The 26853-nt window shown below is 43.6% G+C and overlaps 1 protein-coding gene across 4 annotated transcripts in view; it reads left to right on the top strand.

The window, feature by feature from the left end:
* ITPK1 (inositol-tetrakisphosphate 1-kinase) overlaps nucleotides 1-26853 on the top strand; it is a 145413-nt gene that overhangs the window by 79549 nt on the left and 39011 nt on the right. For all 4 annotated transcript variants that reach the window (XM_048070357.2, XM_048070359.2, XM_066998281.1 and 1 more), the window contains one exon: nucleotides 765-882. In XM_048070357.2, the coding sequence (XP_047926314.2) occupies nucleotides 765-882 (118 nt within the window). The remainder of the gene's footprint in view (nucleotides 1-764; nucleotides 883-26853) is intronic.

Below are 26853 nucleotides of genomic sequence, written 5' to 3'. Positions count from 1 at the left end.
AGCCACGGGTGGGTTTGCAAGGGCGGTACCATCAGCTGTGTATACGTTCATGGCCAAGATGCAGCAGTGCAGTCATGACCTCAGGGAATGGGGAGCTGAGTTTGCAAGGAGGAGATCCATGGTAACGTTACTTTGCTTTGTGGTGAGGAGAGTATGAGCTTAGAAAAATGGCAAGATGGGTACTTTGAGACCTTGATGAAGACACAGTAAAACAGCAATCTTCTCAGCTCAGCCAAAAAAAATCCAGCCTTTATCATTCAGCCCTTAACACAGCATTCAGCACAGCTAGAGGACAGTAATAATAACAACATTAAAGAACACAGATGTAGTTCTGAGCTTAGCTCAGGCAGTTTTGATGTTCATGTGGAGTAATTCAATGCAGGGCTGACCCCAAGATAGCAGCGTGTCATCCTTCTTCTCCTAATTGCTCTTCTTTGCCCTGCTCGCAGCTGTTATCGTAGCACTTTGCCACTGGCTCCCTTCTGAGTTGGTGGGCTTGCAGTGCAGGTTTCACTGCTGATGGTGAGTCTACAGGAGGAATTTGCCATCCTGAAAGAGTTAGCTGTCATGTTTGTATCTGTTTCAAATGTCAGCGTCTAGACTATCTGGTCACTTTCTGCATTGCCAATTTGTTTGCCTTCTCTAGCAGAGAAGCTGGACATTGACTGGGGTTTTTAACTTTATTCTCTTCTCCATCTCAGTATTTTCCACAGTCTTCAGCCAACCTAATACCTTTTTTTTTTTCCTTTGTATTTGTTTTGCAGGAGTATATTGATGCTCATCCAGAAACCATTATCCTGGACCCTCTTCCGGCTATTCGGACGCTTCTGGACCGATCCAAGTCTTATGAGCTCATTCGGCAAATAGAGGCGTACATGCAAGGTAGGCCAACTGCCTCCTCGCCCAGGAGGCTTTTATTGTGACTCGTAGGGAAGCAGCTGGCTTCTGGAGGTTGGCTATGAGGTGTCAAATAGTGGCTTTGGGCCTCTCACATTCTTTAGCACCATGGGAGCACAAACACCAAAGCATTCCAGTGTCACAGGATTGCATTCTGGACTCCAATGCTCTTCTTTTTCAAAGTATGCCAAGGAGGTTTACATCCGGTTAAGAACATGATGTGGGTTTAATGGGCAGTATATTTACTACAGTGAGCAACCCCAGAAAGCTTCTGGAAAGCATTCTTTCTGTGCATGCCGGTAAATTGAAATAACTTGACAAGCTTAACAGCTTATCATAAGAATCCTTAGGCTTCACCAGAAGGCTTGAATTTTGGGGAGATTTATGGAAGAAAAAAACATGTTTTGGAAAAGACTGAAAGAAATTAAATTGTAAGTAGAGCTAAGATATATGAGAAAGGCTGGAAGATGGAAGCTTGCTCAAGTTAATTGCTAGGAAGAAACATAAACGCTCTTCTGGTGTTGGCTAGCTACCTGACACAGACTGTTGCCTTTAATTGGTATCATTAGAGTTGCCATCCCATATTTGGAGGTCATGCCTCTTAAACCTGAATAATGCTAGCGTCTTACCCCGTTAACTGTTAGGTTAAGTGAGTCTTTCCCTCCCTTTCTACTTCTTCTGTTGCCGTTTTCTTGCAACGTTTCTTGGCTTTTTTGTTCAGTTTTAGAGCAGCTCTTGAGGCAACTGTTTCATATGTTAGATGACTATAATTTAGGGAAATTGCATTTCTGATCTATGTTCTAATGTGGTGTTACTGCAATTGCCATTACGATTGTGTTAGCACTGTTTTATGGGCTCCTAAGAAGTTCATCAATTTGTATTTTTATAATTGTGGGTTTTATTAGATGTATTGTTTGCATCTGACCTGTCTGGCCCCATAAGTAGTGACTTTGTGAGCCTCTCAAGTATTTAAAAGTATGACCAATAATTGCAGCACTCTCCCATGTGCTTTGGAATCTCTTTACAAGAAAAAGTGCAGTTAGTTTGAAAGGACTTCTTTTCTGGAGTGGTTATTGCTGTGTGTGAGTGGGCAACAGGTTCTAAGGGAAACCTGTGCTCTGAGGAAGGGATTGGTTTTTTTCTAGTAGCAGGGAGAATCAGGATGGGTTTGTTTGTTTTTCCTTAAATTGTTATTGATGTTGTTGTTGGTGTTGTATCTCTGGGAACATTATACTCAGGAGCGCATCCAGTGTTTCCAAGGACGTTGAATTGCACGTATCTTGGCCTTTTCTGGTCAAACTGGTGAGAAAAAAGTAATTTTTTCTTCCTTAGGGAAGAGTTAAAGTGTCAGTTAAAATTGACATGTTAAAGATAAGCTGTTAATAAAATCTAGGAATGAAGTAGAAAAAGGCACCACCTATTTTCACTGGCTGCTTTAGTATTAGGTGACCATATCTACACCCATCCCAAGTCCCCCAGCTACATCTCAGCTTATTTTTTTCTCATCATCAGAAATATTACGGCAGAGACCTTGAACCAACTTTGTACTTAGGAGGGGAAATTTCAAGAGAGATGAATAATTGGCTGACTTCTCGCTCTGGTCCAAGTAGACCAGCCTCTGTATTCCCACATGTAATCATCTGCGGTGAGAAATTCAGGAGGCCAAAAAAAGCTGCATCCCTCTAGACAGTGTGGTGGTTTTTTTCCCCTCCTTGTTTTCACCTGCTAAACTGTGTTTTCTGCTCTGCAGCTGTCATGTCATATCCCAAGGCAATGAGCACTTAGAGAGCTCAAACAAGAAGTAATACATCTGTAAATAGCGTAAGGTCTTAAGAGTTGCATCTTTTTTGTTCTGGAATTTCAGAAGGAAGTCACTACCAAGAATAATATCCTAGTATGTAGCTGCAAGGAGAGAGCCCGTTTTACCACAGGATACAAACATGACGTGGTGGGTTAAGCTCAGTGCAAGGGATTCTCTCTTCCAGAGGAATATCATAAACTCTGGAGGGTTCAATACGTGTGTAAGGAGGAACATTCTGCTTTTGAAAACCTTTATATTTCAGTGTTCCATTTATAGGGCAGTTTTGGATTCAGGCAATCCTAACCTCTAATTGAATTACGTTGTAAAGTAACTATAAACAAAGTAAAGTCTTCTTTTATGATCTTCAGTTTGCATTTCATTTCAAGCCTGTACACCATAAAAGAACTGTATAATTGAAGATTCACGCCAGTTGGGTTGAAGGGAGGAGGGACACGTGTTCTGCTCACTCCATTTTGTACAATGCTGAATCCTCCTCTGTGTTGCCTGCATCGTTGGAAACGTCGGATGTTGCTGAGGTGACCGTGTTCTGCAGCAGTAGGGCACAGTGTTATACCAACAGCTTGGCTTTGAATGAAATTATCTTTCAGATATCCAAGTTTATGCCTTTCAACAGTGAATTCTCCATACGGCCTGAAAAAGGGAATCACTCTATGAAGTGTCTAAAAGTGGGCACTTGGACATTGTTAGGCTTTCTGAAAGTCCTGTCCATGCTCTTTATGGAGTCAAATATCTGGATAATAAGCATTTTGATCCAGCCTCACAAGAACGGGTTGGAAAGATGTTTCGTAGCCCAAGCTTTCTCTCTGCTCTTGCAGTCTGTAGCCCTTAAATGAACAGTGAGGAGAACTGCAAGTAGGCAAGAGCTGTACATGCAGTTTGGTGCAAAGCATGGAGCTGAACTTGAACTTTCCAGGTCCTAGATTGGCACTGTAACCACTCTTTCCACTGACACTTGTGGAAATACAGGGTTCACAGAACTGCAGGCTGGAAGGGGTCTCTGGAGATCATCTAGTCCCCCCAGTGCTCAAAGCAGGACTGTGTCCAGCTGGGCTTTGTATATCTCCATGGAAGGAGGCTGCACGACCACTCCGGGCAACCTGCTCCAGCATTCACCTTGACCCCAGCGTGTAACAGGGTAGGACGTAGCTAACAGTGGGTGAGGTGACTTGCAGAGATCCTTTGTTTTTTTCAGTTCAGATAGTGATATCTCCCTTGGAAGGAAGTGGGACTCTCTTCTAAAAATATATATATGTATATGAAAAGCTATTTTAGCATTGATTTTCATGGATTATTTTTTTTGGAAGAAATAGTCCAATCAAGGCTGTGACTTCCTCTTTTTCCTGTACTCTGTTATTTTGAGTGCAAGCTCGAACAGACCTAGTCATTCTGAAACCTTCACTTCTAAGTCGTTTGAAAAAGACTTCAAAAATAAAGTTAGCGTTCCCTGCTTGTGTCCTACATAGCTGGCAGGTCTATCTTGAAATAAATCACTGAAAAGATTTTTTTGGTGTGGCAGTTGAGTTCTCTTGGCAGCTGTATGGCTTTGTTTACTTATCAGTGAAGAATGACTTGTGATACAAAAGTATTCTAGCTTCTGTAACGTTTAGTGAAAGATTAGGAGCATTATTTAAGGAATTTCATTTTTGCAGATTACTGTATGGTTGGAGCTGGGTCAGCCTTTTTGAAGCTTCAACCTCGTGAAAAATAACTAAATTCTCAGAAGCTGTCTTGAAAAGCTGTGATCTTACAGCCTCGGAGTTCAAGATCTGACTTTTTAAATTATGCTTAAGATGGTTACAGATAATCACTGTGAGTAGGCTTGGGAATATAGCCTTTTTATTTTAAAGATTAAAGGCTTTTAAATGTAATAGTAATAATCTAAACTGAAGGAATTAAAATCAAAACTGATCAACTTGCTACGCACTAGGTGCTCTGTCTAGTTAATGCTTGCATATAAAACTCAGTTTCCTTTTCTGTCGCCCGTACGTGACTTACAGTTTCTTCAGTGGTGTTTGAGCTTCAGATACTGCAGACCCTGGAGTTCATTTCTATAAATATTTTCACCTGTTTTTTTTTTTAATGGTTTTAAGAGTTCTTATATGAACCTAGTTGTGGCTCCTGAATTCCTCTCTCTCCTAATGATCTTTTTTGAAATAGGGGAATTATTCCCTGAGGACAGTGAAACAATACAAAACCATTTAGCTGTGATATTTTCATCGCGGTGTGTAATTGAAATCATTTATGTTTGATTGTTTACTATTACGTGAGATGCTATTGCTCTGTGCACTCCTTTCCGATTTTTGGCAATATTAAGGAACAGAGCACCGCACCATTCGCTTTTCCCTGAACTTCTTTTTATTAGATTCTGAGTCTCTGTCTTAGAAATACCTCTTGAACAACTGCATGTATCTTTTGTGCCTGGGAGAGTGGCTCAGCGTGATGTAATGGGTAAGGCACTTGATCTGTGACTGGGTTTTCTGCTTGGTGCTGGTTTTGACTTGCTTCATGACCTCAGGCACAGCACGCCACCCTTGTGCATCTCTTTTTTCTCCTGACACTTGTCTGCCTGTCTTTTCCCTATAGATGCCGCATTTTTCCAGGCAGGAACCTCTTTTCCAAATATATGTACACTGCCTCTGATGTCGAGCAATGTGTGTGGGCAGTGTTTTATCAGAAATCATAGGTCTATTGTTGAGTAGAAACCTGGGTTCTTACAATTCAACAGCAAAGAAAGTAGTTTGACTTTATTTTTTGGAAGTTATGGAGGATGTACATATCTGGAGTGGGGCATACTCAGAACTTCCCAAAATGAGGCCACCCAGTTAAAGTGCCTGAAAATAGCTTTATATACATAGCTATACATTCACCTTTTGAAGCTGTGGTCACTGCAGTGTGTGGCCTACTTTAGTTAGCAGGTTTGGTCAGAAGGGAGGGAGAAGAATAGTCACATAGGTCAACTTTAGGCACCTCTGTCTACATTTGAAGCTCATATTAAAATGAAAAGAAAAATCTGTTTTAATTTAAAGGCCCTAAATCATCCACCTCTGGCTCACTTGTTTATGTAAGAACGTATCACTAAAACATCCGAGTTAGAAGGCTGGATGTTAGTTAGTGCAATAGCCACGCCAAGTTTTGGATGCAGAAGTCTTCTTTGTTAATTACATGTTCTCTTCCCTCCAGCAGCACATACAAACAGATGTCTTACTACCTCGCTCCAAGTGTGGTGCATCTTCCCTCACTGCATTTTAATTTCTGTCTGAAAACTAGTGTACAAGCATTGAGGGAAGTAACTGGAATATAATCAAAATTCTCTGCAACTGGAAGGATCTTGTCCAAAGAGCATCAGCACACAGCAATGTTGCATGTGGTAGTGCTGTGTGCTCTGGCTGCCAGCACCTTTGTACATCTCAGCCCCACTGTGCCAAACTGCAAAAACTCTGGGACTTCTGACCCAAAGAGGTGTCACCTGGCATCTTGCTCATAAAAGCTCCTTCGTTCATGTAGGAGCAAATTGACAGAGGCAAGGGCAACTTGGTATTACAATAAAGAATGCCAGGCTTTGAAATTCAAAGTAGACAGCTGCTTCCAAAGGGCTAATCCTGTCCTGAGAGAGGTAGCAGGAAAAGAAAGAGGGAAGCCACAATGGGAACCTGGAGTCTCCTCTTTTGTACTGTTTTTTGCTCTTGTCAAGAATGCTGAAAGCTGTCCATTTCATAAACAGAAAATAGGAATATACTCTCCTTTCCCCTCTTACCCTTCTTCCCCTTTCCCAGAATTTATCATTTTGAGCTGTTGGAGAAGGTAGGGGGAACCAGAGAGCTGGAGGGGGCGATGTGGAAATGAAAAGACTTGCTCATGGTCCTAGTTCTCCCAGCCAGGACTGGTAGTCTGCTGGCTTGATACTTCTGGCCTGCTAAGATACATGAGCTTGACATTGTTCAAGGAGATCCTGCAGTCCAACACAGACACAAAACCCAGAGAAGAAAATACAAAGCATTTTAATGGTGTTGGCTCATAGCATGTCAGAACTCCCTGAACCAACAAACAGTCGTCTTCTATCCCAGTAGTTTTGATGGTCAGTCACTAAGCTTTCCAGATAAGCCTGTCTGTGAAGTTCAGATGTTATTTTTGGGTGCAGTTAGGTTTACTCTTTAAATCTTGTGTGCCTTTTCTGGCCAGATATGTGGATTCTGCTTCCCACTTTCAGTCTCCTTTGCTTATCAGCATCTAGAAAGAAACAAAGCTGGCCCTTTTATCCATTTATTGCATGCTAGTGTTGGTGACTTTTGGTTTACACCTACGTGCATCATTTCAAAGCATGTGTGTACTCAATAAAGCTGGAAACATGGAGAAGCTTATAGCAATTTAAGCAAGACCTTTATGAATTTTGTGACTGGAGTTTGGATGTACCAGAAGAAAGGCTGAATTGGCTTTTATGGGGTAAAATCACTGCACGCCATTGTCGTGTGGCTTTTCTAAGACACCTTCAGTTTCTGTTTTAAGAACAGAACATCGATCAATTCTTGAAGGTTATTCTTTCTCTAGAATTAGGAAAGGAGGAGCGAGGATTCTTCTTGTCGTTCCTGTTTGGGACACTCTTCTTACAGTAAAGGTTGGAAAGCGCTGATTTTTTTTTTTTCCTGATATGTAAGCACTGTGCATGAGGTGGAAATGGAGATACCCAAATGCATCCATAGGCAGGCATGGCTGTTTGGGGACAGTCAGCTCTTCTGGAATGTCCCTGATCATGGTTCAGGTCACTGTACTGCTTCTGTATAAAGGAAACAAACCACTGATTCTGCAGGATACAGCTTAGATCGATGAAAATGGAAAGGTAGGACACCAAGAAGAAGGTGTGGTAGTGTTACAGGTATACGCTGCATCCTGTTGTAGCCTGTTTGGTGGGCAAGAGGTACTTAGAGCATGTTTCAGGACTGGTGGGATTTGTAGTGAAATACCCAACTTGTTCAACTTGTTAAACTCTGTACGCTGGGAGTGAACCACTGCTTGTTAAATCAGGGTAAAATAATCAGAGTGGTAGATATTGTGCCTGTCCCACATGGCGCTGTCTGGCCTTGTTGCTCTGGTTGCCTTCAGGCCTTTTGGTCTTTAGAGCCCTTCAAAGTTGTCAAGTGAAGTTTGGATAAGTGGATACTACAGTTTGCACATGGAAATTACTTTCAAAAAAAAAAAAGTGACTCCTGTGAGAGCTGACAAAGTAAACTGAAACATCACAAAGTGCAAGACAAAGACCAAAGACAGCGAGAGAAAGAAACAGGCTGCTTTCGATGTGATGAGCCAAACATCCCATAGCAGTGGTGTTCCAGGACATTTAGTAATCAGTCTGGAAAAGGCGAATGAACTGCCTCTTGAGGTGGCAATTTTTTTTCAGATAAATCCAAATTGTTTAGTTTTTTCCAAGCTATGGGAGACAGGAATATCAGGTGGGTCTAACCAAAGTAAGTTAAGAGTCAGCGTGATGATAGATCAAGTTTATTGCGGTCTCTTGGGCCCATAAAGAAATAATATGAACAGTCATGCATTGTTAACCTCTAAATTGACTCACTGCTCAGGAAAGACCTTGGCGTCACAGTGGACAGCTCACTGGAAACTTCTGCCCCCTCTGCCTCAATAGTCAAAAGAGAACATGCCAACAGAACCAAACAAAAAGATTATGGTGGCCAAAAATAGCGTAGAAGATACTGAGCATACAGTTATGGAAATAATGTGCTTTCTCTCCCCAGAAGACTGTTTTCAGTTCTGCTTTCCTGAATTTAAAAAAATGTGTTAGAAATGAAAGAAGTGTTGGAGAAAAGAGACGTGGTCAGGGCCAAGAGGCAACCATGCAAGGGGAAAGTGAGATAAAGCTGGGGCTGTCAGAGATGGAACAGAACCTGAGCAAACAAAATATGAATATATGGAAAAGGACAAATGGTCTCCTTTTTCCTGCCAGGTCAGAGTGGGGTTCCAATAGGGTTCCACAGAATATCTGTGCAATTTCCATAAAACATCATCTAAGAGAATAGCTGGATTGACAAAGATAGGAAATGTTCACAGCTGAGTTTTGAAAGTTTACAAACAGTCATGTTTTGAGGTGTATGGCAATGACAAGTGGATGTTAGGAAGAAACTTGATTTATGAACTCTGAACTCCATAACTTGGGCTTTTTTCAGATACAATGTGATCACACGTTCCTCTGGTCCGAAGTCCACTGCTGAGTCGCAGAAGTTGAGATCACACTGTCTCAGCTGATCTGTGGTCCCATGTGGTTTGATAATTCCTATCTTCTGGTTCTCACCTCCCATGAAGCAGGAATCCCTGAAACCCTGGTGGTGATTTAAAACATTTCTTAGTTTGACATACATTTTAAACCTGGTACAAGTAGTAATATTTTGGCACTCTTACCATCTTGTGAATAAAGTCTTGGGATTTTATATTAATTATTATCAGCACTCTGCATCTTAAGTGGGAAATTCAAATACAGCCTTACAAGATAGAACTATTATTTTATCAGAAACATAGCTTGATGATACATTTATGACCATTTTTTTCTTCCATAGCTCTCTTCTGCTGTGTTAGAGCCCACACTAAGCTCTGTGAAGTGAGGCAGGGTGTGTACGTGGGGACAGAACCATGGCACGGCTGAGCAGACACTGGTAGTATAATGCCAGGGGCTTTGCATTACTGAACACCCTTGAAGGATTTTGATGATTAGCTCTTGTTCTACTAGAGGATCAAAGACTTTTCTCCAGATCATGTTCGTGCATTGTCTGGGACAGGGCGTTACAACACTGGGAACCTTCAGTGACTTTCAGAACTTCTTGTTTCATTTCCTCCATTGCTGCCTGGCACTATCATGAGGAAAATCGACAAGTTGCAAAGTGCATCTCCCATGTAAATATGAAAATGAACAAACAAATAGTACTTCACAGGTCTCGCCCTCCTGGTTGCCTTAATGAGCCTGGCCAACGATCAGAATAGCTGCTGCTTTTTCCCCATGCTGCACCGCAGCTGCCAGCTTCTTTCATGTCCCATGGGACAAGGAGACAGGTGAGAACCCAGCTGTTACTGAGCCTGTTAAATGTAGATGTGGCATCAGGATTCCTGCATGAGGGAGCGCTCATGTTCCAGCTCCTTCTTTTCCAGCTTGAGGATGTTATGGGGGTGTTTGCTCTGTCTCAGACTCAGTGAGCAGCCAGCAGTGAAATCCATCCTGCAGAGATGCCACGTGTCAGCAGTGCAGACGTCTACCCACCGCGTGTCTTTTCTGAGGAAGGGCATGTGCTTATTCTGAGGAGGGTCCTTCTCTTGACTGAGGATTGTTAAACATATTAAGAAGGCGATGGAAGATGTTAACATTCAGGAAGAGCTTATTCCTTTCTGATCCGTATTTTATTAACAGCTGAAGATCCACAAAGATCTTGGTCCTGTGTGGAGGTTTAACTTCACTGAAGAAGTTCAACTTCTCCTCACTTAGAGCCCAGTCTGTCACACCAGCTTACTGAGGTGCTGGTGCACAGACAAGACACCCATCCGGTGGTAGGGACACCGAGCTAAGTCCTGCGCTAAGTCCTGGTTCATGTTTAGTCAGGAAGGCTTGGCTTCATGTCAGTCTACACGCAGCATCGTAGGCAAGGCACATATTAAGGGAATTTACCAGTCTGCCAGAATATAACACTGAGATTTGGGAACTGTAAGCTACTGTATTCAGGTTCACTGCAGCCAAATCTGTGGGGATACTTTAGTTGTTTGAATAGTCCTGGTAGACTTGCACTGTCTGATGCTCTGAGGAAATGCCACGAGTAGAGCTGAAGGGCCCAGAACCAGGCATTCTTGATCTCCGCTGTTGAGAGAGATCGAGATCAAGATCTCTGCTGTTGAGAGATCTCCGCTTTGGCTACAACCCTTCTTAGTCTCTTGATCTCCAAAACACCAGCCAGACTTCCTTGTTTCACAAGGAAACCTTTTGAGGGTTAGTCAGCACTTGGGAAGCCTCTCCACCTGCTTGTCTGAAGGTGGGGAGGAGACGGTAAGTATGATAAGATTTGTGGTCACAAGGCTGCTGTATCTCCGGGACAAACTAAGGGAGGCATTAGGAACCTCCCTTGTCGGAGGTTTTAGGGACAGACTAGGCAAACACCTGTCACTGTTGGTGTTAGGAGCATTTCATCTTGCCTGAATGCAGTGTGCCTGGGGCAGGTAATCTGGTGAGGTCCTTCCCAGACCGGTATTTTATGTTCGTTGTGCTTCAGAATGAAAAACATCGACTATTGGCAGCTTGAGCTGGGGAGCTTAATGGTGTCACTCTGGAATGGTGACAGATACTTGTCCACCGCCAGCCCAGCACAGGAGACGAGTAACAACTGCTCACTACTAGGGACATAAGCACAAAGCAGTCGGAGCAGTCTTGGGCTGATGCTGGGGGAAGTCTCCGTAGGTAGGTGCAGCCAGACACGGGTACGTTTGGCCCTGCTCCCTTATGAAAAGCCGTACGTTCTGGTGGGGCACAGCCACGTTACCATGGCTGGCTGACTTTGGGGCTGAAGTTGGCTTCGTTCTGCTCGATTTGGGATGCTGAGAGGGGAACTGAGCTCTGTCTGCACCTGTTCACGTGGACGTGATGCAGCAGGACCAAATATTTCCTTCCCGGCAGAGAAATCTGTGGAATGAGTTTGTCACTTGGTTCACAAGGGTGAGGCGGTTGAGCGATGCATTCCTGAATCAGCAGGCTCCTCCTGCCCTGCGGCATTGGTTAGGCAACCGCACGTTAAATCTAGAGCTATAAATTGTATAATTTGCATAAGATATTAGGCAGAGCAGCACAATGGGACAGATACTAATTGCTGATTTGGGAATCCTCACAAGAATTTGCTAGGAGATAAACTGCAGTTACTTCAATATTGGGCAATTAGTGTTGGTTTTCTAGAAGGAGAGGAGTGTATCGGATCAGCTGAGTTCTTCTCCCGTGTAATTTGCTGATGCCACTGTAGCTCTTTGGGACAGTGTTTTAGTTCCTATTTAAGAAAATGTCAAAAAATAAAAACTGAAAAAACAAACAACAACAACAAAACACAGCAACTTAATTTTGGCAGGAAGCAGATACAGCTCTGGAGGAGCACTTGCAATAAGAAAGTTAACCAGTTCAAATGAAATTGCCTTGTATTTTGCTGCAGGGAAATAAATCCTACCATAAATTCCTTGGCATTGCATGGATCTGATCTAGGTTGTCTTGCAGGTATGCCAGGCTGCAGATGGGTTTTTGTTCAGGTAATTTGTGCTGCTGTGTAACCAGTAGTCTGATTTGACTTTGGGGGAAAAGTCTACCCAGGCGTTTTATTGTGATCATGAATTTTGACAATGAGTTTTCTAACCAATTGTTATGCTGCCGGTTAATTAAACTGCTAAAATTTTGAATTGTGTTTATCTATGTAGTAGAAGTATTTTAGGGACTACAGGTCTCTCCACTTGCTAGTTTTACGCTTACTCTGAGTGTTGTGTCTTCCAACACCTCCTGCAGTGCCCTGCTGTTTGGGAGCTATTTATGAAATACAGGCAGTTCTGTAAACTTGCTTTCCCTCAAGGTCTTACACTGTGGGAAAGTAAATTTGTTCGGTACTGGAGCTGATCATGATTGCTTCTGTTCTTCGGTATTTTGAGAAGGAAAAAAAAAACAACACTTAAACATTAAGGACTTACTATAGCTGTAATGTAGTTATATGGCTAGAGTGATATGAGAGTCCCCTGTAAAATGGTCTGAGGACTTGGCTATATTAGGTGTGTTGCTTTTCATTTCCACGAGTGAATGATAGCTCTAATGTGGATGCTCTTACACAACTTCCTGCGTGGGAAGAGGGATAAACTGTACCAGAATAAAGCACCCTTACAGCCTGTATAGCTACATCAGTGCAGGTGTTGGTGCAGGGTAACCGTTCCAGGTGGTAATTGCACCTCTGGCAGCAACCGCGCCGTGGATGCAGCTCTCTGCAAGTGCACGCCTGTCCTGAGCCAAGATCATGCAGTGCTTTGCCTCTTCCCTCTTGCCTTCTCCTTGCTGATTATTTTCAGAGATGATCTTGAGAATTAGGTAAATCCTTTGTGAAACAATGCCACTGGTTACATGTTTTCAGTTTAAGTGGTTGGTGAAGCTTTTTAGATTGTTTATCTAACCAAGCAGCTGAAACAATAGTGCTGCCTGTGCCAAACAGCCATGTGTTGCCCTTTACAGGCAGGTACGGGTGGAGGACCCGAAGTGGTTGGTGTGTGAAGGTTTGTATGCTTGGAGCTGGCTTCGTGCACCAGCTGCAGCAGCAGTAGCTGCCTAAGCTTTTTGCTGCCCCCAATTTGTGCACATCCCTGCTAAGTGATGTGCCACCAGCTCACACTACCCAGCGCAAACATTTGCTGGGCCAAGCCGTGGACTGGATCAGGCAACTAATCCATTTTTTAAGACCTGCCCCTGTCTCCCAGTCATTATTTTATTTTTGTTCTGCGCTGGTTCCCTGATGTGTTTTCCAGCGCAGCCCCACACGTGTCTATTCCAGTACAACTCAGCGTGCCAGTGCTTGACGGCAGACGCAGGCAGGCAGGAGTGTCCGTTTATGGGGGCACTGGACACAAGAACACACAAAAGCAGGGTTGCTGCTGAGCTGCATAATGTTGTTAAACCACAGCCTGGGCACAAGTCAAAGAAAGACCAGAGGAGCGGAGGGAGAAGAGAGTAAAGAAGTAAGTGAAAGACCTTAAACAAGTAGTTCATATGTGCTGAGGAGGCTGCTTCCCTCCCTGAAAAACACGAAGAAAGAGCAAGAAAGACAGACGGAGTATACACACCAAGCCCTTCCTTTTTTTTGTTCTTCCTACAAGGAAATTGGTTGTTCTGCGGTAGTTCAGTATCCAGGCTTATCAAGTCCTGTCCTGCCTGTTGCAGGCACTTCGGCATGCAATCCATTTAAGAAACATTAAGGTGAGCCGGTGGAAAGAGCAGTCAGGTTTTTTTCCTCCCCTTCTCCCCAATTTATCCCAATTGCAAGGTGGCTCAAGAGCCTGGAGAGTGAGATAGTTAAGAATCTTTTCTAATTTCAAGTCCAAATTGATTTAATTTTGCCCACAAAAGTAAGTACGACCTTCACCTAACAGCACCGATTTCTGTCTGCATTGACCATTTTGCCTTTTGTTGGAGCCCTGAACTTTTGGCACAAACAAAAGCCAACTAATAGAGACAGAGCTGGGATTCAAAGCATATCAGACATTTACTGGATGAGAATGACATCTAGACAAGCACACATGTATCCGAATCTGGTAGCACTTGTCTTATCTTTGCTTTTTTTTAACCTTTGATTTACTAAAAGGATTTTATCTTTGGGAAAAAATGTTCAGGGTTATCTCTGTCTAATCCTAAAATCACATTTATTGTTTTCTTCTGTATTAGGAATATCAATGAATTCTAAACCAAAATGTATCTCCTAAGTGTAAGTATACCTATTCCTAGGTATATTTTTTAACCATGCAAGTTAGAAAATTGCATCAACTCATTAGTGTTTGTTTATTTGGTGGGAAGGTAAAAGCCTGTCTGGAACTGAAGAGTAAAACAACTCCATTTCATACTGAATTGAATGTATCTAGTCATATGCAGCTGGGTTTGATCCATTTTCCTTTTGCCCTCTCATGCAGTCTTTGGTTTTCATTTCATTTCGTCTAAGAGAATTTCTTTTCAATAACTTTCCATACGTGGTTAGCCTTTATAGGAAAATTACTGTTTCCTTTTGTAAAGGTAAATCCACATGCACTGATTGTTTGGGCTCTTAGGGAAGTTTGTTTTCTTTGAAACCGAAATGTAAGTAGACTTTCTCTTCTTTTATGGCTTAAAAAAAAAAAAAAACTGTTATTTTCAAAACGTTTTCTGATCATTTTTATGCTCTGGTGTCCTGAGGTTTTTCCACTGCATATACCATTTAGTGCAACTTCTGAAGAGCAAGGTGTTGATGCGTGCTTTTGTTGGCTGTAGGGCACACAGTATGAATTTAGGAATGGCACCATCATTAGCTCCGCTAGGGCAAGGGCAGCGTGTCAGGCAGGAAGGTACGGAAGGAGATCTGAAGCTGTTAAAGACACAGAAAAACCTGTGTTGGGACTTGGAAAGCTTGAGCCTGTTCCAGGCCTTTTCAGCAGCGCCTGGGTAGGTTTTCATCTCTCCAGCCCTTTGTTTTTTGGTTTCACACCTCTGTCCTTCAGTCCCATTTGTTTATTTTGAAGGTGCTCTGGGGCAGGCGCTACTTCTTATCATGTATTTTGCACAATGCTCAAAATATTAGCTTTCCTACTGCAATACAAATAATCAGGAAGCCTTCCGCGGTGTCCATGTAGCTTTCAATTACACTTGTATACAGAGGAAACACCTTGAAAAAGCACTTAGTGAAAACTGAATTCTGAGCTCTGGTCTAGTTTCTTTAAACATTCAGGTTTCATCGTTATTTTGAAGGCTGCAGTATCTGATGCTAAAAATACACTATGCTGAGCTTCCCGTGTGTAGGTAGTTATATAAATCTTGCCATAAATAATACTTGTTCTCCAGATCATTATAGAAATGTCTTGACATGCAGTTCGTAAGGGATTTGCTCAGAGCAAACCAAAACCGGGTGGAAAAACATAGATTACAATATGAGAGTTCCTAGACCTATTTAGATCCTGCTCTCTTTTATAGCATCATTTCAATCATTTCAGTTTATTTTACCGTATCTCCAATATACGCACACACTTGAAGAGGGCTATGGAGAATCCTCCTTACTTCTTCAATCAGCTGTGACGTGCTAAGGGTTGGTAGCACACCTTTACAGTTGCAAGCCGTAAATTGGCTTAAGCTAAAAACCTTATTGTTGTGTTTGCATAAGCATAGAGTTGAAGGCTTTAATCCGTCGTGGTTTGGATTTCACAGGCATGGTTATTGTGCAGTTACTGGGAAAAGGTGTCATTTTTAACTGGGAGGGGAAAAATGTAGATGAAATGTTTGTTTATAAGGTGGAATTGTTTAGGCTGACAAAACCTGTGCTGTAGGTAATCTCCTGGATCTAGGTGTCTTGACTAAAGCAAAACAACAATAATATTGAGGTCACGGAAAGGTCCAAGTGCATTTGAGCTTAAAAAAAACCAAAAAAGTAGTGCTGAGGGGATGTTCTCTGGACATCGGGCAATTATGAACAGTAATTACTAGAATGGGAAATTCTATATGGGTATCAATACAGCAAAGCACAGATGCAGAAATCCATGTAGGTACTCGTGCCTACTAAGCAAGCTGAAGTGAGAGCAGCAGGACAGGGGAGAGAGCGGTGCAGCTGAGCTCCGGCAGGGTGGACGGGTGCCTCTGCAGCTTCCTTTAGGGACGGCACGCAACGCTCAAAGTGCTGCTGGTAAAAGGTCTCTCGTGTGCCCCCTCCCCACCAAATTCACAGTATAAATCCACACACAAGATGTGCAAGTAGCAAACATATCCTAGAAAGGTTTTACAGGGATCTCAGGGTTAATTTAATTAGGAAGCAAACGGTTTGGCTTAATTCTCAGCAATGAGCAATCCCTGCTTCCATGTGTGCTAGTTTCATCGTAGGATCTTCTGGGAAGTGATGAATGTCATTGGTGCCCAGTCCCTCAGCCCAGCCCATTGCCTTCATGTTTCCAAGTTTATTCCTGCACATTCGTCTTCAAGTTGAAAAATGGGATTGTAAAGTCATTGTACCAGGAACTGCTGTGAATTTCATCTTTGCAGCCTGTTAGAGTCAATACCGGCAGCCAAACTTCACAGAACCGAATTCAAACCATAAAATAAACTGCAACAATGAAGAAAATTACAGTGCACGTAACATCAAGGCTGAAATGCTCGTACAGCTCTGGAGGAGTGAGATCCATCTCCCGTGTACGGTGGTGGGATTTGGTGCTTTTTGCTCTTTCTGTCCCCCAAAAGGGCAGCCTGTCCACTCACTGGGACCCCTGCGCAGCCCTGATTACACTAGAGCACTGGGATGAGAAGGAACAGGTATTGATTTTTAGAAGCAGAAGAATTGCAGTGCTCATTTTAAAAGTATTCAGTTTTCTTTGTGGGTCCCAGATCTCACTTCTGTGTTACCCGCAAGGTGCAAATCATGGTGTGGAGCTCTGCTTTGGGCCGTCCCTGGTCTGGGTGCAGTAAGAGGTAGTTTGTCTGTTTTATAAAAGGCAAATGAAAGATGAATGGAGTTATTCAGGGCATTCTGTTTTACCCTCAGCAAATCTCATCCAGCTGATTTGATCCTAAGTAACATTTGTGGGTCAGCTCTGAGAGTTCGTTGCCTTTTGTTGTAGAATGATGTTGCAGAAGAATTTCAGTTTTCTGACCTTTTGTTCTTATGACATTTTTCTGCCTTCCTTTTTCGTTCTGGGTATGTGATCTATGAAAGTGAGATTGAGCAATGCTCCTTTTCGGAAGGATATTCATCTATTTCCCTCAGAAAGGAAGTAGGGAAATGAATGAATGAGAGAAGGCAGATCGGAGGAATAGGAAATTTAGATGTGTAATGGAGTTTGCATTAATAATGAGAATAGATTGCTAGTCATAGCGTTGGCTTTTGAAAGGGACACAGCGAAAGAAGCTAGTAATTCCAATTCAAGCCCTTTGTGTGTGTGTGAAGCTACATGAAACCTAATTGTTCAAATTATTCGGTAGACCTTAGTGTCAGTGACTACGAAGTGGAGAGAGAGCAGGTATTCACATGGCAGCGTTTTTCTGTCGGGACATGACCATAGCAGTTAGCTTTGTAGGAGAACAGACCAAGGAAAAAGATAACAAATGAAGGTGTTTCATCTGGCATCTCTGTCAATATCAAATACCAAAATGCTAAAAGAGGATACTAAGAGCAAATGAGGCAGTTTGTGTTGTTTGTCCTCGGCTACAGGTATCATCACTGCTGGAAGGAGCTCTTCTCAGAGCTGGGCTCTGTGGGCTGTTGACAGAAGAGGGTTATGGAAATTCAGTACAGGTTACCATTCAAGCAATATTAAACATGGCTAATAAAAAGAACCCCGAGGATCGAGTGTGCAGAAATTTGCACAGTGAAGCTCTTTTCCTACACTTGCTCTCCACCCTAACTTGCTCTTATCTTCTGCTTCACCAGCTAATCTCCAAAAGTACTTGTTGGCTTTCAAGTCTGATCAGATTGTAAGGAGCAGCCTCTCCAAGGGAGGGATCAGAGAAAGATTAACGCTGCTGGGAACTCAGTGTTTACCATTTCAGTTGTGTGATTTAGCTTTCTCCTTTATAATGATTGCCATTAGGGCTAAATAAAAGCAATGTTTTTAAAAAAAACAGTCCAGAAAGAGAGAGAATGCTTTGTAGTTTGAAACAAAACATATCTTTAGGGCTGGGAAAGATATCCAAAGTTTAGATAGCATGATAATTAAAATTAATGATAAGTTAGTGTAATGATCTTTATCCTACAGGAAAACTATGTTTGCATAAAATAAAGCACTGCGTATGTTAAAGTCAGAGTTTGATGTAGGGGAGCAAAAGTCTGTGGGCTGGCAATGTGTCACCAAATGTAGTCCAAATAAACCAGACATATATATATTTTTTAATTACTCTTAATATACATGTCCATGAAGAGTTGCAGCTAAACTTTGGTAGACTGAGTTGACCAGAGAGTCTCTATTTCTAAAATAGGGTTTATTTGTCAGTTTTCTATTGCATTTACCCCTTGGGACCTCTCTAGCTGATGGCTGGTAAGATAATATTGGGACAGACCTGCCATTTGTCATAAGGCTTACTGAAACGTCTTTGGCCAGTGCTGGCCTTTATGGTACAGAACAATGATGCTCTTACTGAAAGCTTTCCCATAGTGGGAAAACATCCATCTCACCATCACCCTGCGACATTAACGAGGTTGGAGAAGTCTGTTTGCTTTGATTTTCAGTCTTCCACCTTCCTGAAGTATTACACTCGGATGCAGCAGAGCCTAAAGCAGCAGCAGCCCTCGGTTCGCAGGGTGCAGAGCGTGCTGTGTGTCACATTGCAGGGGGCAGGTTACTTCTGTGCCGTGGTTAAATCCAGCCTTGAGCATTGCACGTTGCAGGAGGAACGTATTTTTCTTCCAGGCTGTATCTTTTTCTTGGTAATGAGATAACGCTCATTGCCAGGCACGTGTTAGCTCAGTATCATAACAGGCTCTGGATTTACAGCTCCTTTTCAAGGTAAAAGAAGGAAGATAAGTTATGGAAGTGAATTAGGCAGATCTGGTTCATTTCATGCTGCAGTGGGCTGGGGATGCCTGTGTAATCAGCTGAGAGCATCTCCACTGAGAGGGGAGGGAGAGAAAGAGCACTGTGCGGAGCTGCTCTAGGATTCAGAACCAGCATCTGAGCAGCCTTCGGAGCTCTTCAAGCTGAGCCCCAAACCAAACACATCTGCTGCTACACAGCAGATACAGAACAAAAACAGAACAAAACAAAAACCAACAGCTAACCAACAACAAAACAGTTCGGTTATAAAATCTGAATCTTGACTTAAAGTTAACCTTAAATAAAATCTTATTTCTGGTTATAAATTATTCTGACTATTCTTAATTGGAATTGAGGAGCAGAATATGCATGGTATGGCATTTTTTTGTTTTACAAGAGGAAAGTGTTGTTGGGTTTTTTGGTTTTTGTGTTGTGTGTGTGTATAGTGGGTATTTGGGGGTGCGATGGGTTAAGTTCCCTGCAGGCATTGCACTTCAGCACTGTTCCCTGCCTACCTGCATACGAGTCCTTGAGGATTCATGTCTAAATGCAGTCGTGGATGAAAGTCAGAGTCTGACCGGCACTATCACACTGAGCTGGGCCTGCAGCAGTTCTGTGGAGCATGAATCTTCTCCCTCCTTCTGAAACAAGGTGGGAGGATTTACAGCCTGAGTTGACTGCATAGGTATTACAGAATACCTTTGCGATGGTGGCCTCTGATTAGTTTTCTAAATTGCGTGAAAGAAATGTGGTGTGTTTAATGCACTGTTACTGGGTAAGCACAGCTTCTCATCTTCATTATAATTGCTGAAATGTGTTTCTTTCTGAATGAAGCAAATTTCAGTTAGCTCACAGAGCTAACTTTAGACTATTTCATGATATTTTTAGAGCAATTTTTAGTTTTTAGTAACTAGGCTTGTCGCTTTAGCATACTTTCATATTAAAGGTAGGGACTTTGTGTAGGAGACTGTTCAAAAATGGACTTGCAGCAAGAAGCATAGTATTCTCTTGCATTTTTACAACTTCTTCCAAGCAAATCTGTTATTTTCTTTCGGACAGTGGCTGCTCTAGCCTTGCAAGGGCTACCTAATAGCCTGGTACACTGAAACACAGCAGAAGTAGCTTGCCTAAGGTCCCAAAGCAAGCTTAGAGAAATGTATTTATTTCACAAGACTGGGAAAAAAATCACAAGATCAATCTGGTTGCCTGTGTTTCTGTGTCTCTCCTAAAGACTTACCGTAAATCATTGCAGGCGAAGTCAAAGGTTTTCTGAGACAACATGCACCACGTTAATGAAATGCTTCGCTATAGTGGCCAGAGCTTTGCTTTTCCATCCAGTACAGTAGCTTCACTGGGCGAAGGATTTGATCAAACTGAAATAGAGAACTCTGAACTTCTTGAAGCAGCTGAGAGGGGAGTACAATGGGGGCCTGTGTGAATCAGGAGTAGCATGCTGATGATGAATGGGAACAGCAGTGTGTTGTTTCTTATGGTAAACATGAAAGTAGTAGGTGGTAAGTATAAAAAAAACATTTTCATTATCCCTTACTGCACAGCTAAACAAGGAAATTCAGTGCCACAGGATGCTGTGAATGCTGATTTGTGTTGGTTCAAAAAAGCAATTAGACTGATGGCAGAAAAATCCACTGAGAACAGATAAACCCTTTAATTTCCTAAAGAAGTCCCTAAATGGCAGCTGCAATGGGGTATGACTTAGAAAATGTCATTGTAAACTTTCTGTACTTTCATGTTCTTCCCTAGACATCTGCCACAAGCCTTTGTCTCTACTGATTTGTCCTACTATGATGAGGCATCATCCCAGTGCTGGGAAATAAAAAGGCAAAAAAGTTGGCCAAGGGATGCTGAAGATGTCCCTGACAATGCCCAAGGAGAAGGGGAAGTGGGGAAGCTAAGGCAAAGAAAAGTGCAATGAAACTAAACTAATGTTAGGGGACAGTTCCTATGGGAGTGTGTGAACACGTACCCACCACCACAAATTGTACAGCTGAGTTTCCTTCCTTTGGAAACCTGCATTAGCATAAACCGAAGGGCATAAGGAAAACTAGAAGCCCACAACCTGCTTCACGTGGTGTGTTTTGCTGTGTCTAAATCCCAACCCCTTTCGTTCCTCTTGTTGGTCATACCGTAGTCAAGTGGGTATCGGAATAAGGAGCCAACTGGTGTGTTTCAGGTCACTTCTGTTGAGTACCTGGAATGAAATGCGCTTGAAGTTTTTTTTAAAGGTGCTGGTGCCTCCCGGTTGTACCTGCTGGCTGAGATGGGATGCTGCCTGCCAGGCTTCCGTGTGCAGGACCCCACTTTGTGCTGAGGAGCAGCTTTTGAACTGATCCTGAGCTGTGTTTTTCTAAAGAAGTGGTCTGAAATTTGGCTGACTGCAGCTTAACCCTGGGTTTTGGCAGCTTTATATAATGCAGAACATGATGACTAGACTCGTGCTGCAGAATACAAGTGCTCTTGAAAATGGATGCAAAGGTTAAAAAGAAAATTAAATTAAAATCCTGGGGTCTTTTTTGAGAGAAGCTGAAGTAAAATGAGTATGGTGCCTTGTGTATGTGATTATGACCTGTAACAAATGAAAATCCTTTAAAAATCTTCAGTTGTTTCTTAGAAAGATGCATTATTAAATGTAGGCGCTGAGCCTTCTCTGGGATTTTCTGCTCAGAAGGATAAAGAGAAAGTGGAGAGCAAAGGGTAGTAGCTTCATTCATACCGAACTCTCAAACTACTGCAAGCAAAGAAAAGAGAATTGCCCGTTGGCAGCGATGTCTTTGGGATGCTTTATATTTTAGTCTGCTGCATTAACATCTATCCCGCTATGTCTTTCACGTGGAAAATGAATTTCTTCTCATCTGTGAGAGACTCGCAAAGTATTTGTAGGGGGAGAGCTATAAAAGTACACCAATTTTATGGAAAATAACGTGAGTGTGTTAGCTAGCTGGCAGGGATATATTTACAGAATATTCTGTTACTCAAGCTTAAGAAACAGGCATTGAGGACGGGGTATTCACTTCAATACCAGGCCTTACCTACTGCCAAGAGAAATATAATTGCTGTTTCATAGCGTACAGAGCAGAGGTCATCCTACAGATTTAAACGCAAATTCAAGTAAGCATCTAGCTCAGCCTCGGGAGGGAAGACTGGGAACTGAATAAAACGCAGGGTGCAGAGGAGTTTCGATTTCAGAAGATGCTGAGCTGTCCTCCGCATGCCCTGGGCATGGCTCTTGGTTGTTATCAGTCTGGCTTAGACACGCCTTCATCTTTGCCTTAGCCAGCAGCAGCCGTGGCAGCGTCATCCTTCTCAGGATCCCGCTTAGGCTGCCTTCTATGGCAGAGATGAGCTCGGATCCCTCTAGGAAGCAGCATGTGTTTGCTTCCCTTTGCGGTAAGAGTCAGTCACAGGAGGGCCAAGTCCCTGCCTCTTCCAGGGATGGAGTTTCCCGAGCTGGTTGTTCCAGTAAAACATCCGTGTGCCTTTTTCTGTGCTGTCATGGATAATTTACGGTTAAAGTACGTGTGAATATCCCAGGTGTCCTGTCTTCTCCCGAAGCGTTGGTAGATGCTTGCCTTCTTTCCCAGGCTCATACACCTCCATCAAAATGTGGCCGAGTGAGGAGGGCATGTTGGTAACAAAGGGATCTCTCTGTTTTGATGGTTTCATCATCAGTGAGCCTCAGAGCTAATACTTACCTTCCCTTAGTCTGCTGGAGAGTAAAGCCTGTGTCCTCGTGCCCCAAGTAGGACTACAGAGGGAAATGGAAGTGTTTGGATCTATGGAGTGCGTTTCGTCGGTGCTGCCCCAGACGTCCAGTAGTGACTGCAGTAGGTGCTCTGACCTGAAGGGCACCTCCTCGATTTCTCATTCAGAGGGAGCAGCAGGGCGGGAGCCCTGTTAGACTTCATCTCGGCTCTGTTCATCACCGCCTGTCCCCACCTGAACCTGAGCTGGTGCTCGCTGATGGATGACGTACGCAGGATGCCTGCCTTCTCTGTATAGCGCTATAAAAGTAGTCCGTGAAAATAAACACCATCTATGCAGGAAATAAAGTTGCAGTAGCAACAGATCTGTGTGAGGGAGGCAGGTCACTGCCGCCTGCTCTCTGCTGGTACCCTCACTCGATGCCGCCTTGGCCCTGGCTCTGTGGCACTTCGAGAAGCAGCGGCAGAGCCCACACGCAGTCAGTAGCGCAGTCGTGTCCCGTGCAGCACTACTGAACCTGCAGGCATCTTCTGTTCGTAAAAACCTTGGTACGTTCTCTGCTCCCCCATTTAGTACAACACCAAATCTCCTGACGGTTTCCTGCCTTTGTACTCTCCTATGTGCTGTGCAGACAGTTCCTCAGAAACCTAACGGGACCATTAATAAACGCTTGACGGAGAAGCCTGAGATGTTGATGTTACGTGCCTGGAGACTGGGAAATATCGGCACCTGCTGTGATCCTCTTGTTCCGCACGCTGCTTTTTTTCCGCTTTCTCAGCTGAGCGGCGCAATCAATTTCTCTTCCCGCGGAGATGCCCCGAGGAGGGCTCGGTGCAGTCCCTCCTGTTGTTGCGCTAAAGCCCTGGGCTTCCCGAGGACAAGCTCCGTGTCAGGCTGAGACTTCGTACGCTCCTGCCAGCTTCCAGGTTTTACGACGCCTCTGACTCCTATTGCATCTTGGAAACAAAATATTCCCCCTACTCTTGGAGGGAGAATCCCCCTGGAACTGGCAGCGTGTTGTCTTTTGGCACGGCATGAATGAGTTTCTGCAACTGTCTGTGTAGCTCTCGGGTGTCCAACTGCAGCGTTGGCTGCTGCGCTCAGTGCGTAAATGCGACTGACAGCCAGGCTCACGGGAGCAGAGCAGGCTGGTATTGCCCGGGTTTGTGCCCCTGTAGGGTACTGGTGTGCCCTTGTTTACAATACGTAGGATTCCTTCTCTAGTGCTTTTCCATGCTTGCGGAGCTGAATTTAGCAGCACCGAGAAGCAGCAGCACCCCCCACGTTAAATCCTGCAGGGAAGCTGTGATGTCGGGTTTTGGAGGATGTTCCCTGCGAGACAGAAGGTGCCTTGGTGCTGCTGCTTTGTGCGGTGTTGGGGTTTACAGCACCCTGCCCACAGTGGCCTCACGCCTTCTGGTGCCCTTTTCTCTGGTAATGGGAAGGGATGGAAATTACCCATGAAAACTGTATGTACTCGGCTTTGTTGCTTACCACGTGGTGCATGGGTTTCTGCTAATGCATGGCGCCAGCGGTGGCCTCAGGGAAGAGGAAGAAAAGCTAAAATGTTCGTGTTGGGGCAAAGCTGTGGTCTCGGAAGTCTTGTGTTTGCATAATCTCATCTTCTCCAAATATGAGCTGGAGCCTGGAAGAGAAGCTCCCCTGCCCCAGCGAAGCGATGTGTTTGCACAGCACGTGTCAGGCTTGTTTCTGGAGTGCTTGGAGTGCTGATCCTTGTATTTGAGGGGGCTCTGCAGAACTGAGCGTGCTTGGGTACCTGCACCGTGCTGGCGACAGCTACAGCACGGGAAATCATCTGTGGGCACAAAGGCCAGAAAACCACAATAGTAATCGCAACAATGCAAGAACATGAAGTTAAAACCAAACAAATGCGCATGGATTTGAGCTTCCAGAAACAGAAAAGTCTCATCTAAAGCATGCAGCAGTGAGTCTTTGTTGGGTGTCTTTGCAAATCTTAACGTTATTTAAGATCACATTCTGCATTCTTAGAATAAGCTGACATGCTTATGCTCCATGTGCTGGTCATAGTTTTATAAACATCTCCACTGCACTTTAATTCCAGTATCTGTTTCCTTTTCCTCTATCTGACTGCCTCACCAAGCATCGTTCAGCAGCTGCACTGTGAGGCTGGTGACTCAGGGCCAGGAGCTGGGAAGTTCGTGGTTCAGGTGAAATCACACAAAAAAGATGAGGTTTTCTACCCATCTGCAGGCTGTCTGTTGGGCAGACAGCCTTTTAGTGTTTTGTTTCTTATTTTCACTGACTGTGAAATGGAGTGGTGATGAGGAGTGCCTTTGTGAAAGGGCACGATCTCCAAATGAGGAGCGCTGTGTGAGGGCTCGGCAGAAATGCTGCTATATTCTGGTCCTGAACCTGGTCCTGACACCCACTGTAACTGTGCTCGGTTCACTGAAGTGGACCCACTTCAGCTTCCCTGGTAATAACGTGAAAGTCCCACTGGATAGCCCAGGGACGTGGAAAGAATCCTTAATGGATGTGAAGCTTTGTGTATTTGAAAAAATTAGCATAAATGAAATGTACCTCAGTGACAGACGCCTGGGTTTTCTGCGAGCATTCTTTCATGAGCATTTTAGCTAGTTGAAATGTTTATTCTTAGTATTTGCTGTTGTGGCTTTGTTTTTATTTTTTTAAATCATTGCAAATACAAGCTAATTCTTTTCATTTAATAGGAATCAGATTAGCAAAGTTTTGAATGAAAGACATGACTGCATGTCTCAGAAATCTGCTAATTGCCCTGGAGTATTTAGCTTTCCCGGAGCTACAGACAAGTTCCTCATTTTGGAAATGCTATTGCCCTGAATGTCTTCTATCGCCCGGACTTTGTTATAGCATTCTCAGTCTGTCACAAAGAAAATGACTACCCAGATTCCCGAAGCCTGGAAAAAGGTCATTAACTACATCAGACAAAAAGGAAATAGCATGTCTACGAAATCAAAGATGTTTTATACAAACCATGATGGGTCATGCTGAGAGCTGTCTAGCTTGTTGAGCTTAGCAATGTTTCTCTGCTTGAAAATTAGCCAAGAATGTAGCTCTTTCCATAACTTCTAATCCACCTACACAGCAGAGCTCAGATTCTACAACCGGCATGGTATAAATCCAGCATTTTCCTGACTGGATGGTCCTTAATGCTCGTTTGTTTCCACGTAATTAAGAATAGAGTTTAGCCTTTGGTATTACTTAGCCTGTTACTAACTTGTAAATTCCTTCGTGCAGGATGTGCCCTGAGTAGAGCACGGGATTTCAACACACCTCTGCTGCTGCCCACCAGAGCAGGTGGGAGGACAGTCAGCAGGTGTAAATGAAGTTTTCTCAAAGAAAAACATTTCCTGAAGACAAAGGATGTTTCTTTTCCTTTAGAAAAGGCGAAAACTGGGAGTTGACACTGAGCAGAAGGGGAACATTGCTCTTTGCTGATCAGATCGTCTGAGCTGCAGTGTGGTGGTGTTGCTAAATGGATCTGCCCGTGTGGCTCAAGGCATCTTGCAGAGGGCCTTCTGTATGCCACTATGATCCTGGCAGTGGCTGGTGTGAAAGGGGAAAACTTGGCTGTTTTGTTACAAACTGTTAGGGCTCCCAGCCCGCTTTGTAAGAATTAGCTAACGGACGGATATGGGACAGGCTGACCTTCTAGGAGGCTGTGTTCCTGTATTTCTCGGTATAGGTGCAGTGCTTCTAGGAATTACGGACAGGTAGCCAGGAGTTCAAAAGCTTTCTTACGCAGCTCCCCACGCTCACTCAGCACCCTTTAATGTTTCACTGTTCCAGCCTGTGGCTGCATTGTAGCTCAGTTTTATTTGCCTCCTTCCTGATAATTGAGGCTTCTTCCTCATGAGGGATTGTTGGTCTTTTTCATATGGACTTCACTGAGAAGACTCACATACTTAAGACAGTTCTGTACAGCTTTCAAGCTATTAAATAGGAGAGATGTCAAAGAGACCCAACCATCCAGGGAAAGGAGAAAAAAGCGATTGTATAAGCTTGAGCTTTGGCAGAGGAGGCTTGAGGAAAGACCTGGTTTTAGAGCTGTCACAGAAAAAAGTTTATCTTGAGAAAGTGCTTGAAAAGATGGCAGTAGGTAGGTAGGGGAAGGGGAGGAATGGCAAGAGGCCCGAGCCACCAGTTAGCACAGCAGG

The sequence above is a fragment of the Anser cygnoides genome, chromosome 5 (genome assembly GCF_040182565.1).
Source record: "Anser cygnoides isolate HZ-2024a breed goose chromosome 5, Taihu_goose_T2T_genome, whole genome shotgun sequence".
In the NCBI taxonomy this organism is placed as follows: domain Eukaryota; kingdom Metazoa; phylum Chordata; class Aves; order Anseriformes; family Anatidae; genus Anser; species Anser cygnoides.
The sequence above is the reverse complement of the archived record's forward strand: the minus strand, read 5'-3'. Positions and strand labels throughout refer to the sequence as shown.